Source organism: Accipiter gentilis, chromosome Z (assembly GCF_929443795.1).
Source record: "Accipiter gentilis chromosome Z, bAccGen1.1, whole genome shotgun sequence".
Taxonomy (NCBI): Eukaryota; Metazoa; Chordata; class Aves; order Accipitriformes; family Accipitridae; genus Astur; species Astur gentilis.
In genome coordinates this window covers 79,529,923-79,549,048 of record NC_064919.1, presented here as the reverse complement: position 1 = coordinate 79,549,048, position 19,126 = coordinate 79,529,923, and the positions used below count along the sequence as shown (strand labels likewise).

Genomic DNA, 19,126 nt, shown 5'->3' with positions numbered 1-19,126 from the left:
CACAGAACCCGCTAGCTTTTCTATCAGATTACATGATGGTGCACCTTTCATTCAGGCTACAGTGATTCCTCTGGCATCTGCAGCAATTCAGGACGAGAGGGTCTATCTAGAGCGCTTTCAGAGCTCATATGGGGGCAACTACATTTTTGAACAAATAGCGTATTTCTTTTTAATTGAAAATGTTGGTGTTGATCATTTCCCAGCACTTAAAGGCTTAAAGAGGAAATACCAAGTAAATACTCAGAACTCCACAGAGAGCTTGTATTTGCACAATGTCTTTGGAAAACATTTTGATAAGCAAATTGGTTTTGTTTCTCCAGGTAGTTGCCCAGCTATCACCTTTTTAATGTAACTGCAGATGAAATACGCTAATTTTGCAAGTAGCTAGTATAAGCTAATTTTGTTTTCTTTCTTTCTAGATGAAAGAAGAAATGGGTCTGGGTAATGAGAAATAAAGAGAGGGACTTCCATCCTGACCTTTCACTGTGTACACTCTTATCTGACATCCTTCATTAGCCTATTGCAGGCTTTATGGATTTCCATACAGGTACATCACCCTCATTCACATCTTCAGTAACTCCACATTAGTAACTTATTTATTACTGGGACTGTTGATTTGTAACTAACACAGCAGCACTGCAAATTAAGGGAAAAAAAACCCAACAACTGAAAACTAATATTTGTGATTAAAAAGCTAAATCACCAGCTCAGCTTTATACAATCTGCTTCCAGCCTCATACCTTGCCTGCTACTCTTTCCCCCCACCGCTGCTTCCATCTCCCTTCCTAGCACTCTCTCTTCTGCTTTAACACTATCACTACAGCTGCAGCCTCCTCTCAAGATGCTTTCTATCACAAGGTTGAAAGTGCTTCCCACTTGGATAAAGCTAAATGATTCAATTTTAAAGCCTCCTCTTTTTAAAAAGATATCTTCTTTTTGGCTCGGGGACTTATTTCAGACATTTCTACAGCTTGTCTAAAGAAGAAACACTGTCAAATAAAACCCTTTCTATAGTCATATATAGAGAAACATTTTTGTCAGTTATGGTGCCTTTTCCATTTGCACTGAAAGTAAATTAAGATTAAGAGCAAAAAGGTACTTAGCACCCAAAAAGAACATTCACATTTAACTAGTTTACTTTAAATTTCCACCAACCAAATGATTTTGCAGGAACTCCCCACACTGACACTCACTTATTGATACACCTAAAAACCATTAATGTGATGACGGCAGGGAAAATTCCTAAATGCCTTCTCACATCTTCTCCATACCATGCCCCCCAACATCCCATACATGCCTTAAGTTGCATCACTGAAGTTCAGTGCAGCTCTCGGTGACATGCGCACAGCCTAACAGCACAAACACACTTGGCATCCAAAAAACATTCCACGTGTCAAGTAGTACGCTTTGAACTTCCACCAATTTGCTCAGCAGCAAAGCCCTCATGTAGACACATTCATAATCTTACGGGGATCTTTTCACACACACCAAGCTACTCTTATTCCTAAGCAGAATTCTTCCATTACTGAAGACTGAGGAGATGCCTACAAGAAGGAACAGAGGTTGCCATAAGGGGAGGCACATGAAGGCTACCCAGAGTTAGCAGGGAGGGTCACAAAACATTCAAAGCTGACTTGGAAAATGGAGCACAAGTCAAAGTCATTCATAAGTCACAGCCTTACAGTTGCATTCATTAATAACTAACCAGTGAATTTTCTGCCTCTGGTCCAGTCTCCTCATGCCTTTCTTGTATATCTTTCTTTAGTTAGTCAACCTTCTGTATTGCTTCTGCAATACTTGTGACAACATACCCTACCCTCTGCTACCATACCAAACAACAGTATCAGTATTCTTAGGGGAATTTTCAAGTCATTAGGTGTCTTTCTAACTCATTATTTGATAAACTTATTTGAAAAACTAACATGGGTAAAAGGTGCATTTCTGTTTGCACTATAGCACCAAGTAATTTCAAAAGTAACTCCTTGGAAAGACGCCAGATTTGGCAAAAGAGCTCCTTTTCAATAATCATTCATACACTCAGGGCCGCTCTCCCACACTGGACTAGAAGGCACTCAGAGTGACAAGACAGCTGCCTAATAAGCCCTCCTAAACTCTAAGCTTGTTATTGCCTTCTCTGGTTAAGCGGAAAATGGCTTGTATGAAGTTTAGAAAGCTGCATCTCAAGCAGCTCACAGCAGAGCTCAATGGAGCGCACCCTGGCCTCCAGTATCAGTCTTTTCCTTCCACACTTGACAGAAAGGCTGATGAAAAATCATCTGAGTAGGCTTCAGCAATTAAGAGATCAGAAGAGTTACCTTTGCTGGGGTTAGAAAACCAAAACTCTCCTATCACTCAGTGGTTCTCAAGTGTGGACAACAACATACATTAATTTCTCCATCCTGACACAGGGTTTCCTCTGTCTTCATCGCCTGTCACAGCATATGGGAAGCAGCAAGGTATCCTGTTTTCCCAATCACAGACAAGCAGGTCACATTCTTCTTTTCTGAACCACCATGAGACCACTTCTAAGTGGTTCCTTTCCAAACTATGTCTGTCTCTTGCCTTTAGCCAGGAGTGCATACTTCACACTTGAAACTTCATACAGAAACACACAGCTGCCTCTATCTTCAGACAGGCAGACTGCTTTTTGGCTTCCATTCAAGTGCCCACTCGTGCTTTAGCTAATAATTCTTCTCTTCAAAGGTGGCAGATCTTGGAACTCTCCTCCATCCCAGAGACTCACATCCTTACATTCCTGCATTGTACAGGTGGGGCTTCCAAAGCCATCCCAGTCTCACTGAGTGAATTCATGTTTGTGAACAGATTTTCTTTTCTTTTTCTTTTCCTACTTAGATATTCACACACTATTGCCCGTTGCCTGTGGACCAATCACTTTTAGTAGGACTTTAACTCCTTAACTACATTAGGGGAGCTCTTAAGCAGTACTTAAGATATCTAAACAGTTCTTCACATACAAGGTTCTTCCAATAACTCTTCAAATCCATTTGTCTCTCAAAGGATTGTTAGTACTAAAACAAAAAAATTGCAAATTGCTTTCCCTTCATTCTAACCAGATAGTTACTCAGGCTACACAACATGTGCTCTGCACATTAGTAGCAGTTAAGCTATAAAAATGAACTAGTGTCTGTGTCATGTGAGATGTATTCACATTTTCAGAAGTTAACTGAACACTAACAGAATGGTTATTTTAACTGCCAATTTGCTACTGGTCTTCCTTCATTCCAATCGTTCCACTTCTTGAAGCATCTTACCAGTTCCATCATCTGCATCATTCTGACCAGTCTCCCAAATCTCTGATTTTGTCCCAAAGCCATGAGTGGCAGAAGACTCCATATAGTCTGCAGGGTTAAATGTCCTAGAGTTTTAAAAGTTAAGAAATGGAAGAGAACACATGGGTCATTCAATGAACGCAAGTGTCATCATTTTTAGCTGAAGTTGTATTAGATTTAGCAACTCGATTTCCACATAATTTATCTTGATAGTTTTGGTCTCAAAAGAAATTTTTCCTCTATGAGCAGACACAGATAGAACAGGGAGAAAAGAGAAAAGAAGTAAGAGGAGAAGAAAGGGAGGAGACCGGGGGAAAAAAAATTACTGTAGCGAAACTGAACCAAAACAGTTCCTGAAAAAGCAGTTAACAGCATACCTACTCCTCCCAGTCTTATAAAGCATTAGTTTATATGGACAACGATAAGCCCCTCTCAGCTGATAGTTTCTCAGCAGGTGGCTGACTGATGAGAAACCAGTATCATGTCCTTTCAGAGCACCAGACCTGCGCAGGACAGGAGTCAGAACATCAGTAAGACTATTTCAGAATGCACACCTGACACCGATGCCAAAACACACAGATGCAGCTAAAAGGTGAAAAAGGATTTTTGAAGAAAAAACACTTTTCACTTCATCATCTCCAGGTACGAACAAGAAGGATTATTAGAGGACTAGAATGAGCCTTCTGTTCATCATGACATCACTGACATTGCACCAAATGTCATTAAAGGCAAACACTGAGTGAATCGTAGTGGAGGCTACACTTCTGTAAAGCAAGTTATTCCAACAAAACTGAGAACGAACTTTAGAGCTGCTGCATAACTTCTGTTGATTCTGGTTTAGGGTCCATGTATGTCCAAACAGCTAAAGCATGAAACCTTAAAAACAGGAGAAAGTTTATAATTGCTAGACTTTCTGGGTTTATATAGAACTTGTATGTTCTACACTACACTGAAACAAATCTGTTTTTAAATTGACCTAGGACTATCCACACCACACAGAACTTCCAGCCTCCAAGGCACTATGTGGCTGCTACGGATAGGTACAAAGGGGTTATCGAAATTTGAGAAATTAACACTGAGTGAACACACATTAGGTTTGCATAGATGTGTCTAGTTAGAAATACTGGTTTAAGACAAAGATAATCCATTAATCATCTAACAGATTTGTGAATTTTTACATCCATATTGGTTTATCAAACATACAGCAATATTAATACATACAGTGGCAATATTGTCAATTAATATTGCCATTGAGTTTGATCCTTGCCAAAATCTGTGCTCTGCATGTTTCTTACCCCATGCCTTGGGCTGAAAACCTCCCCGCTCCTCTCCCTCTGCCACGTCCAAACCCTAGGAGAGAAAACACCATTTAACAGCAAAAGCAGAGGAGCCGCCAGTCACTAGTCTGTCACATTAGAAAATACTATGGTTGAAGAAGAAAACTACCATAGTTAAAATTAAGTATCATTTACTTCCCAAATTTCATCACAGGAAAATTTGTTTCCCTAACATACGCGAGTAAGCCACAGTTCATCTAAGACTACGCGTTTCAGTAGGACTTGCAATTTTTTATTCTCTTTTCTGTATCCAGTGCAGTAGCTCCAAATGCCAAGAAAAGGACTTACCTAAAGACCCATTTCAAATGAGACTGCTACTGCCAAATCATTAGACATTGTTCAAATTTTGTATCTACTTTCTCACTCTTCCCTAAGATGCTCTAGAATCCCAGCCTCCCTGTGTACCCTGATCTTTGAAGAAATTCTGTGTCACTCTGCCTGTGAGGAGAAAGTTTGAATATTCCATTTGTTTCCTTCTCTGACTCAGCCCACCTTTCCACCCCTACCTCCCTGTGCTTTTGCCAACCTGCAGCCATGTAGTCTTTCTGCTTCCCCCTTAATCGGAGTTACTGACATCAAAATTACCCAATTCAAATTACTCAAACAACTTCCTTGTTATCACCCACAAGAATATCTGTTTCTCTCTTAACAAAAACAAATATTTGTTGCCTCCAATTTTGGTTACCAGCCTCAGTTTACAAGCTTCATGATACAGTGAATGGCTTTATTTCTGCATATTGCACAGTGCCAAGAGGGCATTTTTTAATTACTTAACCATCCATAAAGCACACGTCTACATAAACTGTTAGAAACTATTTCTTACATGCAGCATATTTCTACACAGATTTTTTTTTTTCTTCCCCCTCTTTACGACCTCAGTATCTGAGGCTTTTTCAGTTTGTTGGGTTTTTTGAGGAAAACTATGAGTATTATTTTGTATTACAAGAACAGGAGGAGGTCAAGAGCTGCAGCCTGAGAACAAAGCAGTGTTTATTTTAACAAGAAAATTATGTGGTAATTATAAGTCACCAAGCAACTGCAAGTTTACCAGAGCACAAAAGTTATAATCCTAAGTCACCAACACAATGGTTGTCCAAACATCAGAATTACCCATGACAGGCTGTTCGAATCTGGATCAAAATTACCCCTTATTTTCAGGGGACAACCTAAACTGGATAAGAACAGTAACTCCAGGGCATGGTAAAAACAGATTAGGAAGTTCCTATTTTAATTACTTTGCTTTCTCTCCCCTTACCACTCGTTCTTCCCCTTACCCTAGTTCACTGTCCAAGTGTTAAAAGATATTTCTGGGCCTCTAAATGTCTACTACCTACATTTTCAAGGACTTCTCAGAAGCATCAAAATAGCAGGATAGCTTTACCCACATTCTGATAAAAGAGTTTACCCATATCCTATACAAGGTAGCAACAGCTAGCTACAGAGGAACCATGGAAACCTGCACAGGAAGGATTCCCAGACAGCAACACAGTATTTTGGCAGGACAAGAACAAAGAAGAATTAAGGTCTGATGCTAGGCCAGACCTGCTATCTCTACATTTTCCCCTTTTTGCTCTCTTTTCAAAAACAGTTGGAGAGAAGATAGACAGGTTAGGAAAGAGGTAACAACAGCTGCAACCTGGCAATTGCCATCCCTCTTCACCAAGCCCACATGTGAAGTCGTGCTCTTTGCTCTGCCATATACAACAGTGCCCCAGACTCCGCTGTACCCAACTGATTGTAACTCAGCCTCTGAGCCTACTTGCTCAGCCTACCTATTCTACTGCTCTTCTCTCCTTCACCCACCTAAAATCCCCAATCTGGGAAGCTGATCCATGGCATAACAAGATCACAGCTCTCAGATGCACAGAAGTCAGTGTGCTCTGGATTATGTTTCTGCCCAGAAAATAATTTTTTTAAGAGCAGAACCAGCTAAACAAGTTTACTTGGGGCCATCTGTGTAATAAATTTACTTCCTACAGCTATTAAACACCATTTACAAATGATGCATAGAAGAGAGATCAACAGATTTTTGACAAGTTCAGCTACAAGAACAATTGGGAACTGCAATTCACAGAAACAGTCAAGCAGAAGTATTTTTCAGTGAGGTAGACATTAGGTACAGAGAGATTAATTGGAATAGCTAGCATGAAAGTACAAATAGATTTTAGAAGAGAAGGTAAGTCTCCCCAGCCTTCCAAGTCCAGAAGCCTGAAAGAATAAACATAGCATATTAAGCAGATGATGAAGTTTTGCAAGCAAGGCACATGTAACATGCCATACCACCATGGGCACAATAAACTACTTGCTGAAAACAGCAATAAGATTCTCTAACAATTTTAGGAATTGCTAGAAAGAAATCATTTTGTTCCTGAAGTTCCATGCACAGTATTAGACTACTAGCCAGCAAGGGGGGGTTTTATACCAGATCACTTTGAAAGTCAATCCTGAACTTGAATTTCAAGTCGATTCCCTTAACTTCATAAAGCTGTGTCTATGCTTTCTCTAAAAACTGAACTTAAATTAAGTTTAATCAAAAAATGCAACAAAAAGCTCTCTTAATGAAGAAAAAAGGGAAGTATCACACTGTGACGGTCTGACAAATTCAATGTCTCAAACATCCGCTAAAAGAGCTTTGGTGAACAAAACAACCTCTGTAAAAATGCTGGAGTTTTGTGAACAGGACAATGTGTGTTGGAGCGGCGGAGGAATGCACATAAGTCGACCCAATATGAGTGATAGAAGTGATTCAACTTTATTTGCACGGATAGCTCATATTTATACAGTTTGTGATAATTATGCCTACTAGTCCTAATATGATTGGTACATTGCTAATGTTTATTCATTACTAAAACACACCCACTTGTGGTTGGCAGCTACGCGTGTTCAGTAACTTTCTCATGAGAACTTCTTCAAAAGTTACTTGTGAAGTTATGCCAAGGTCACACCGTCCCTGTCTTTCTCCTGATAACAGCGAGACCAGCCGTTGCTTTTCTCCCAATATCAGTAAAGCCAGCTATTTTCAGCCAAGGCCTAGTCTTGTTGCTCAAACTGACATTCTTTCACACAGAACTCTACTCGCACAACTTTTCCACAGGCCCATGTCCTTTTTCAGCAAGCCACTTCCCAACAAATGTGGACAGAGGAGAGGGCCCCACGGAGGGTGGGAACGCACTTCTCCAAAGCCCCAATTCCTTATCTTCAGTGACCAGGAGAAGGAACACAATTTATGCCTTCCTGGAGGAAGAAGGCCCCATGGAAGTTGGGACTGCGCTTCTATCTTAAGTGGTCATGCCAGCAGGAAAAGAGACGCAACTCCACAATGAACACCCCTCCCCAAAGCTCACTAACCGATTCCAGTGAACCCCGGGTGTGGGAACTGCGCATGTTGAGATCATCAACTAACACACTATAAAAGAGGAGAGAACGAATCCTCAGCGCGCGCCCTCCGGAACTGGATCTCTACGCTGGCTGGACCAACGCTGGACCCAGGACTGGTGAAAACCCTCTCTTCTCTCTTTCTTTCTTTCTCTCACTCTCTCTCCCTCTTTTCCTTCTCTCTTTTCCACAGTCCCTCATCCTTTGAAACATAAACCGTTGACCAAGTCTGAGACTAAGAGTGGACCTAGCCGCCCCTGAGCTCCTCTTTGAGAAGGAGTCCAGAAAGCAAGGGGGTCTGCTCTGAACCTTGTGACTCAACGGGAGGGCTCTCCTTCTGGTACATTTCATGTTCCTTTTTCCATTTCATTTTCCTGTACTTCCGTCCTCTTCTCAAATAGCGGCTTAGTGACATGTTGCAAGGTTCATACTAACAAATTCATGTGTACTTGAACAAAGTTAGCTAGGTTGAATAAATGTTGGTTGTTGTCTGAACTCCCCTGGTGTCGTTTCACCTTAATTCTGACAAAGGAAATCCACGAACCTGAGTCGCTCCAACTTTGGGACGCGACACACAGCAAGGTTACAGAAAGCACTAAATTCAAAGCTAGAAAAGACGAACTAATTCAAAATACAGGACAGTGAGTACTCACCACTGAAAGTTCACCCTAACCTGGACATGGAATCTCATACATCATAGTCATTAATTCAAGAAAACAGGGGGAAGGGCTGGTAGTCTCTTTGACACAACCAGATCACTAATAGATTCTTAAATTCTCATGCTGAGAAAAGTTACTTCTTTCAGCTGCCAAAATTAAAACACAGCCTTAAAACAATGAGAAGGCACAGTCTTCTAACACAGAGAAGTTAGTCATGAAGCAACTATGAATGCCCATCAGGTATTTGCAAACTTTTGATGCTTTTTAACAGTGACCAAAAGGTCAGTGAGCAAATCAAGCTTCACACCGCAATTCAGAGCAGGGACCCAAATTCTGAGCATGCAATCCCACAGTAATGTAAATACATTTAAATCAGAACTACTACAACTGAGGTATTCCTCACCAGTGATCACAAGCTCTACTCTTTCCTGCACTGACAGTTTTTCGCATACCAGTGAGCAAGCAGAAAAGTACTATCAGAAAACAAAATTATTAGTTCACTTTTGGATCAGCTCTCCAAACCCGTTCCCTACTTGTTAAATACCAGAAAACTAGTCACCTTTACACCAGGATAAGCCACCAAAAAACCTGTTGTCCCCAGCTACCATGCTGCCTGCCCCTTTTTTTCTTTTTTGGCTTGATTAGTTTTAAACTTAGATGAATCCTCTGATACAGTTCAAATGCACCAGAGACAGACAGGACCAACCCCTCCCCCAGCAGTAATGCCAGTTTATGCTTGTAACATAAAAAGTATAGCTTTAACACTACTCTAAAAAGTTGTTAGATCTCAACGGTCAACATACATAAAACCAAATTTTCTTCCTGTGGTAATTCACAATCAGCAATTCTTCTATCAACAATTTTATCTACCCACAATAAGAGAACAAGTGACTTGGCTGTAGCTCATTAAATCTTCCAGTGAGTCTAAAGGAATAGATTTTCTTACAATTAAGCAGCATGTGTAACACAAAAGCAACTGAATGGCATCAGGCAAAGAACAAAATTACTGCCCTGCCTCATATAAACCCTCATAACATTTCTCCACATTCCTTTACACTTGGATCTACAAACAACAGCCTAAAGTATCAAGGCAGCATTGCGTACTCATTCCTGTTCCAGGAATCCAGGACTGGGGAACTACATTTAAAGTTGATTCTGATCAACATTCCTGTTACTACCCCTATCCAACATCACTTAAAACAATGAACTACTTAAAACATGTTTTTGTTTCCTTTAACATTGTAACTGTTTAACTATGCATTGTTGGGGATTTTTTCCTGCTCTCCAGCACATCTCCCTCAGTTGACTAGGTTCACATTAGCCATCACATATTCACATTTTTCTTTTCTGGAATGATTTCTAGAGAAGTCAACACTTAGACCCAGGCAGGTGGTGAGATTTTCCGTTTCCACTAAAACCCTCTGGGAGTTCAAAACAGTCATAATCACACAATCAAGTATTCACTCTGCTACTGTCCATGCATGGAAAGAATCGTTCATCTCATTCACAATATTTCTTCCCCCAAAACAAACACACATTACATGGCAGCATGTGAAAAGTGTGTAGTACTACAACTCAGATGGGCCTCGCCCATTAACTTAATAGCCTATTCTGTAGAAAATCCAGTTTGCTGAGCTTGCAGACCTAAATCCTTCCACTGCAACACAGGTGCTTTATTCAAAACTCAGATTTTCACACAGATGGGTTTAAATTAGATGAAGACACTTTAAGTTTAAGAAAGGGCCTAAAAACAGCTGAAAGGAAAAGGAAATGCAGACTGGAAGGGCAGGCAACACCCTAGATTGGTGCTTATCTCCAACTACACAGTAACTGAACAGCCCTGATCTCTGCTCTGGAAATGCAGAGCCAGCCATCCTCACAGCAGACACCGAGGTGACAGAGGCTTAAACCTTATGAAGAGATAAGGAGGCTAAGTATAGAAAGTTTGTATTTTGGGTAGTCCGTACTACCAAAACAAGCACTTAAGTTATATTTAATAATTCAAATCACTTTTGTCTTATCAGTCATCATAAAGCTAGAAGCATTGGATCAGTTTTATAGACTGCATGTACTCTAGTAACCATTTTTAGAAGCATGTGCACAAAACTTGCAACTCTAAAGTTACGTTTAAAAGAAAATAACTTATGTTAAAGCTCAGTTCTGGTTAATCTCAAACAAAACAAAAAAAATTACAGGACACACACAGCTCCTTAACCAATGCAGAACCAACTACAGCAAAACTAAACATACTTCAGATTGTGACCTCCAGAAGGTCTTATTGACATTCACGTTTTAAAAAACCAACATCCTTACTAGTTCTGGCAAAAGAAATCCAAAATATAGTTTGTGCCAGCTGTGCTAAGCTTTTAGAACAAGCAAATGTTTAGACATCCAATTCTGGTTACAGAAGCTCAATTTTTTCAGGGATAGCATACTTATCTAAAAAACATTAAAAAAAAAAAGATATCAAGAACAGAAGCCGGACTATAGTCAGGTATTTACAAAAAGTATAAGCTGATTTGCTTCTTATAACAGCCAGCAGAAAAAACAAGGACTTGAAAGGCTTCTCGTCATGCTGTTTAAGTCCAAAATTAAAAGATAGTATTTTTCCATTTCACTTTTATTTCTGTTTTGCTAGAAAAAAATTCCCTGTCAGCATCCAGATTTATGGCATGCTCACGTTGCTCTGGAATAATGAAGAGGAAGAGAATAGAGGAACAGAAGTAAAAGCAACAAATCCATTTTCACTTTGCAAACCAGGATAATTGCTACACGTGAATCTGTAACAATTTCTGTGCTGAATCAAGCCTGAGAGTTCACCTACCTGCTATACCATTATCAGCTATGACCAATTAGACATCTAGGGAGGAGTACATGAACTGAAGCCACAGTGCAGTTTCTCTGGACACTCTCTTGGTCTTCAACCATTTGTGGCTCAGACTTCCTCAGCCAAAGATAATTTACACACATCAAAACCCTCAGTGGTTTTTCCTTTTCTTGCTGTGGTTCTTTTTTAGGATGAAACTGTCAGGTCTCTCTGGGTGTAAATTTTCAGCACCCACAACATCTTATTGAAAGGAATTCCTCAGGTTAACTACATGTATGAAGACACACCTTCATAAGTTCACTTCAAACCTGTAACCTACTGACTTCATTTAATACTCCCACATTTGCATACTTGGAGTAATCAGTTGATTTCCCCATAGAACCTTCTCCAACAAATTTTTACAGATCTCTACCATACACCTATTCAGCTCTCTCTTTTGCAGGTGGAGTAGTCCTAGTCTGCTTGTTCCTCACACCCCATAAATGCAGTCTTCCCAGTACCTTCAAAAGCCTTTTCTCGCTTTACCACATCCTTTTCAACATGGGGTGGAGGACAGTGGGAGAACCAGACCTGCACTTGAAATTGAAGATGTGAGAACAGCAAAATAAACAGTAGCATAAAAAAACCAGAACTGTGCCTGTAAAGTTTGTCAATTTTTATATAACACTGCAGCTGATTAAAACATGAGGTAACATTTCTAGAGCTGACAATCCTAAAGACATAACCAACTTCCTCCATAATTTTCCTCCATAATTCCTTCACCATATTCCATTCCAGACAGTTACAAATCCTTGCAACACTGACATACAAATATAAACACTTTGATGCAATTACTACTCATCACCATTACAGTATTTTTTACTGTTGTGGTTTAACTCCAACCAGCAAGTAGGCACCACACAGCTGCTCACTCACCCATCCCGTCCCAGACAATTGAAAAAAAAAGTAAAACCTGTGGGTTAAGATAAGAACGATTTAATAACTAAAGTAGAATAAAATGTAATACTAACAATAATAATAAAATATAATACCAATAATTGTAATGAAAAGGAATATAACAAAAAAACCCAAAACAAAACAAAACAAAAAAAACAAGAAAAGACAAGTGTTGCACAATGCAATTGCTCCCCACCCACTGACCGATGCCTGAACAGCAATCCACCCCTCACAGCTAACTCCCCCCCAGTTTATATACTGAGCATGATGTTCTATGGTATGGAATATCCCTTTCGCTAGTTCGGGTCCATTGTCCTGGCCATGCTCCCTTCCCAGCTTCTTGTACACTGACTTGCTGGCAGTGCATGGGAAACTGAAAAATCCTTAACCTGAGATAAGCACTACTTAGCAACAACTAAAACATCAGTGTTTTATCAACATTATTCTCACAGTAAATCCAAAAAACACTGTACCAGCTACTAAGAAGAACATTAACTCTATCCCACATGAAATGAGAACATACACATTTAAATTAAGCCTATTCAAGAAATTCAGTTCTGAAAAGAGAGAGAGATGGGAAGGCGATCTTAAAAAAAGAAATTTTTTTAAAATAGTTTCCAAGCCAAAGTTTATACCCTCCGTTTAGCAAGCAAAAATTAAGGGCAGAGCAATTCCAGAATTCTGTCCTGAAACACATCCTGTGATACATTTTTGTTTACTATTAATCAGTCAATAATACGTATCTACTTCAAAGCCCTCATCTCCTGCATACCAGCAACCAGCGGTGTTTGTATACTGTATACCTACTACCCTGTAAAGTTGCAAGGACTGTCACACACAGTCATTAATGGAAGATCTACTGCACAACAAAGCTAGTGCCTACAGCACCAAGGCAGAAATGCTCAGTATCAGGGTTTTCCCCCCTCAGTAAACAGCACATTATGACCCCAGTATCAATCCCATTTCTGCTATTTTCAGTGCATGTAATTCCTTAAAATTAGGCTGTTCTACAGTGAAGCAGCAATACGATGGCCCGGCAAATCTTCCACTAGAAAGCAGCCAGTAAGATAACTCCAGCCTGAGAATGTAGCTTAAAATAGAGAGACAGTGCATTGCTCAGATATTAGCTGACCCCTAATTTTGTACCCAATGCCTAGATTCCTACACACACTATGCATGAAACTTTTCTAAAAAAGGGTTCTGTGGTGATTACCAGCAACCTATTTACTTTCAGCTGAAGTACTTTATCCCACATTTGAGTATTCTGTGTAACAGTAAAGAAAGACTACTGAATGAAATGGCAGGAAGCTTTTTTTTACTATTTCTACTAATAACCAAAGGAAGAAGGTCATGCATCCCTGAAGTACTGAGAGTGAAATACACAGCTTTACACAACTCCCTGCAGATTTCAAGGGCTTGCACTATAAAATTAAATTAGGTATTTCCTGCCACAGAATACACACACTTGTAATATAATAATCCTGAAGTCGTTCAACAGGTTTATCACAGTTGAGACAGTTGAGAACACTTCATTAAGATACTTTGCTCACATAAACGTACAATCTAAAATATTTGGTAGAGAGATACAGCAATACTATGTACACTAAGCCAGTGAACAGAAATTGGTTGAAGTTATTCCAATTTCTTCAGTCAGTTATGTCTGTTTGATCTGATGATTAAACACTTTGGATTGAGACATATGATATTCAGCTAGAGAGCTACAGTGTTGACAACAAAAGCAGTGTACTGTTCATAAGGTTACAAAGCAAAAAATAGACTGTATTTGAAATGAACCTTTACGCTTCACCCAACAATTGAAAAAAATCCTATCTTTATAATTTGAGTATAAAGGATTATTTTATAAAACAAATACTGAAAGACTTACATTCCATCTATTAACAGTGCTAACATACCTAAACTGTAGCTGTGAACTATACCACACCCTCCCATTTGGTACTTGGTGATTCACAGGTACAACTGAGTCATTCTCACAACCCTCTGGAAGCTACATGTCTTTGCATCTTTCCACTCCTTCAAGATGCAGATCTGGAGACAATGAAGGTGAATGTGCCTGTTGCTGAATGCCTTTGTTACTGGATATTCCAAAGAGAAAGGAGTCCTTTGAAGGCAGAATTTTTCACGAGTCAGACATTACTTAAGTACATTAGCTGTGCTGTGCCCCTTAACAATTCAACTCATTTAATACCCATTTCCCCACACGAGGTGCACTATACCTAGGTTACTCATTTTCATTCCTCCTGCTTTAAGAAAAAACAAGCCTCTTTCCATTCCAACTTGTGAAAATCCAAACCAACTACATATCCCTTGATTCCACATCAAATCTATTATCAACATCTTTCCTATCTCTTCTACAGGACAGGATTGGAATTCTACCTAAGACCCTGCAGTATGGTTTTTCCTCAGTTCTCCTCATCAGCTCTTCCATGTGAAATTCCTTCTCTTACCAAAAAGTCTCTAAGGTAGGTTGCTCTTTCTGTGATTGGCTACCAAAAACAGAAGGCAAGCCTGACAACCATATCCACCCCAAAGAAACGGCACAAGTACACATCAAATCCCTCCCTGAGAGGCCTACAGATGGAATCTTGTACTCTCCTGCTGCCAAGGTACATCCTGAGACCAGTGCACTCCCACTCACAGGTGGCTGGCATGAGTCAATCTGGGGAAACAGCTCCCCATAGCCAGAGCACACCAGCCTCCTACCATGATGGTGATTTATGTCAATTCTTTTAAGTTGTTCTGAGACCAAGACATGAGAAGGGGTAAGGGAGGGGGAAGTACCTAAATTAAAGGTGGCTGAAGTGCTTATGGAATGAAAGGATAACCAACAAATGCTTAAAATGAAGTGTTGAAAGAAATAAATGGGAAAGTTCCATTTCAGGACATAAAATCAGTGCCAGTCCCACACCAATGCCACCATCTCACCTCTCCCACGGCCACGTTTCCCACGGTCCGAAGGCCTGTCTCCTTGATTGTTGTCCACTCCATTCTCTTCAGCTCTAACTGTGGAGAGAGGACAGCTTAAGAGATGCTTTAGAGACTCATAAATGAGACCATATAGCCATCTGCTTAACCTGAAGCCCAAAAGAAAAGGCAAGGCTTTAAAGTAGGCTGGTCAACAGATCTCAGCCATCTCTCTTCTTTGGGGGCCTAGCTACAAGCAAGTTATATTTACTTTGCACTGGACAATTAGAAAGCAAAATATCTAATAAGAGGGAAATGTCCCTTAGCAGACACACTTCTAGTTGGGTTTGTTGTGGTTTGTTTTGTGGGTTGCTTTTTTTTTTTTTTTGGGGGGGGGGGGGGGGGGACGACGGGACAGCATGAGGAGAAGGTGCAGTATAATACAGCTGCCTCATACTATGCTTCCTTGGCAACATGCTGGGTGGCGACAGTGAAAGAATAAGGGATAGCCAAGAACACCAACTCTTCCCTTGTCTGTCCATACCACATCCCTGTACAACCTGGGAAACTTAAACGAACTCTCCTCTGTATTTAAATCAGAGGGACGACAACTGGGTGAAGGTGAAGCATTAGAAAAGCACTGCAACTTAACTATTTTGCTGAAAACTGCTGATGGGGTACTCTGAAAGATGGCTGGCTCCTTCAAAAAGAAAAAAAAGTAATAAAACCTGGCCACTTAAAATGCTGGTGAGATTTCGTACTGCATAACTTCTCCTAATGGCAGCAACAAAATCATCAATGCTCGGACACAAAGCCAGGAAGAGAGTATCAAGATTTAGTAACCATCTCAAAAATCTTTAATCCAGTTTACAAAAAGAGATAAGCAGCATCTCCCTCTGGCAAAATCTGCCCCTTACTTTCATTTTGATGGATGCAGTTTCAATTTGTTCTAAGCACAGCTGCAAGTTTTATTAGTATTTTTTCCTATCTTGACGTTACTCTATTCTACGAAGAATCACAATGTCCTCATTGGCACGACATTTGAATGTATTCCGATAATGAATTAGAAGAGTTGGCTAATATTGTAAATATTTTTCCTGCTTTTAAGTGAAAAGGTAAACATACTGTTTTCATTCCAGTTTCTCTGCTCATCTATTAGTGTTGTGTACAACCCTTACAGGCAATGTCTACAGCTTTGACACTGCTGATAAAACGTGGTGAAAAAAGCAACACATATCCAATGGTGATCTAATGTGAGTCTTCCTAACTTGTAAACATCAGTAAGCTTTTGTACAATATATTATTGCACCCATATAAACTGTAGCAAATCTTTAAATGTCTCAACTCATGAAGAATTTTCTCTGTTGTAGAAACTCACCTTTGGTTGGCTTATGTGAGTAATATATGCTAGAGATTAATAATGATCCCAGTCTTTTCATTCCCCTTATGAGAAGATGAGAACATCTTCAGGTTCTCCCACTCATAAAAGGAGATGTAGTCAAAGCTGGATAAATTTTTTATTAAAAGAAACAAAAAAGTGTATCAGCTGTGCAGCGACATACTTGCTCTCAAGCAGTCTTACAAAGAATCAATTCTAAAACTTACATAAAGAACAACAATTTGTACAAGATCAATTAATCAAAAAAGGGCATAAATTTAAATTGTCTCTGAACAAGAACAGACCATCCCAAAACCAAGTCACATTGACAGATCAAGCATACCTGTCACACAAACAAGTTATGATTGCTTCAGCGCTGAGCCATAGCTCCGATGTGCTTTAGTCCATCAAGCATTCACTCTTAACTCAGCCAGTTTCAGCTGCAAGAAAATTGTCTGCATCTTTAAAAGTGAACCACTATACGTACACTCTCGGCCACGGCTGCCTCCTCTTCCCCGTCTGTTGGAACTTCCTCGTCCACGACTCACTTCTCTGTCCACTCTTTTTTCTCTGTTCTCTTTGTTTTCTGAACTTTCCTTCCCAAGGCTTTTCTTCTTTCCCCCTACAGTCTCCCAAGAAGTCTATTTGGGTAGAAGATAATTAGATACAAAAGTCAAAAAGGAGGAGTTAGCTCTCAATGCACACTTCCACCTCACACCCTTCCAGTTCGTGGAAAAAACACCCAGGTATTTGCGTAACATCACATATGTAATACCTTGCAAACTACACTGATACAAATGGAAACACAGGCTGTATTTCTGGGAAGAAATGAGAAAGGAACAAGTTTTAGAAGTTGGCTTGTCTTATGGAATGTGAGAATCCCAAATATTTCTGTCTGTAATGGACTTTTATTAGTTCAAGGAAGCCTAGATATGACCACAGCACAGAAAATCTGCAAAGCAAGCAGCAGTTTCCCTCTCAACTACCTTCATAAATCTAGCAAGGAAGCATGCACAGAGCTATCTTTTTCATCCAAGGAAATGAAAAAATGCTTATAAGTGTCATTGAACAAGACACTGATAAGAATAAGCACACGGCCTAAGGGGACGGGGGTGGGATGGGGTATTAAAAAGAAAAACCAGTATCCAAATGTACTAGAATTCAAGCACCAAGAGACAGAATGGCAGAACAACTCAGGAAAACTGGAGCCATGGTAAGCTAGACCATCCACTCTTAACAGCTACATCGCATCACACACAGTAAAATACAGGAAAAACTATGTCTAAACAAGACAAAGGACCAAGGTCCAAACATCAGGCTTCAGCTTTAACATTAAACTCCATCTTTAAAATAAATTCAGGGATCGTATTGGCTCCATAGGAGAATATGTAGGAGTTGAAAATAAAATGACTAACACACTTGCTAAGAATAGCACAGCACCTCATATATATTATGCAATTGCATGGTTAGTCTATTAAGCCATAGCTGCAAAGCAAAGAAGAAAAGTATTATTTGCAAACCATTAAGACGGCAAATAGGTTTGTAAGTATGTCCCCATCTTTAGGAGCTTATAGTCGAGGTAAGGTAATTAAGCAGGAAATTTGCATATGCAAATAAGGTGCCATCAACTGTGAAGCACTGAAGCCATAACCTCTGACAGGCACTTGCAGCAAACAAAAAAGGCTGGCTATCAGTACTTTTAAGTCCTGCCCTACCTCCTCTCAATTCAGACAGCAGCAACTCAAAAGACCTCATGAGGTAGGCAATGACCAGCTAGTCTAAGCTGCCTAGAATTGGGAAAACTAATGCTATTGAGAAAGCAAGGAACAACCCCGTTTACAAGTACGAACTCAGTATTTCAGTGTCTCCTTTGAGAGAATAAGTACTAAGAGAACGGTTACTCTCTCTTATTTTTTGCCATGGTAGAGGCGAGAAAGAAGGCTGAAATCACATTTCAATTTCAATTCCAGTATAGAAGACTACACTGCCATAAACCAACTTAGATGAAGCGCAGACAATGCAGATTAAAAGTACAAAACTATGCATTTAAGCAACACCACATTATTTGTGCGACACAAAACTGTTTCCTCCAGTAACGGTCATATTGCTTCACCTGCCATAGCCTGTGTAACTGCATTACACACTAGAACATTCCTAGAGATTTAGAGACACTTCACAGGAGGAAAAACAAATGCACTGACAACTACAGAACCAAATCTATATATATAGTTCAGAATGCACTACTATTTCACTGATGGGCATGGTGCCAAAAGATCTTTAACCATTTTTAGAAACACGCAAAACTGGATGATCCTGCAAAGCTTAAGAGCAAGTAGCCTCTCCTTAGTAAGGTTTTACATGACATGGGAAGGATCAGTGAAAAGACAACTATGAAAGCACAG

General features: G+C 39.8%; 1 protein-coding gene across 16 annotated transcripts in view; it reads right to left on the bottom strand.

Moving 5' to 3' along the window:
* Positions 1 to 19,126, bottom strand: part of UBAP2 (ubiquitin associated protein 2) — a 186,807-nt gene that overhangs the window by 134,342 nt on the left and 33,339 nt on the right. For 14 of the 16 annotated variants that reach the window (XM_049795053.1, XM_049795056.1, XM_049795054.1 and 11 more), the window contains exons 5-8: positions 17,212 to 17,365; positions 15,368 to 15,445; positions 4,586 to 4,640; positions 3,273 to 3,376 (exon numbers count right to left, since the gene is read on the bottom strand). In XM_049795053.1, coding sequence (XP_049651010.1) covers positions 3,273 to 3,376; positions 4,586 to 4,640; positions 15,368 to 15,445; positions 17,212 to 17,365 — 391 coding nt within the window. The other 2 variants (XM_049795061.1, XM_049795060.1) reach the window with 2 other exon arrangements.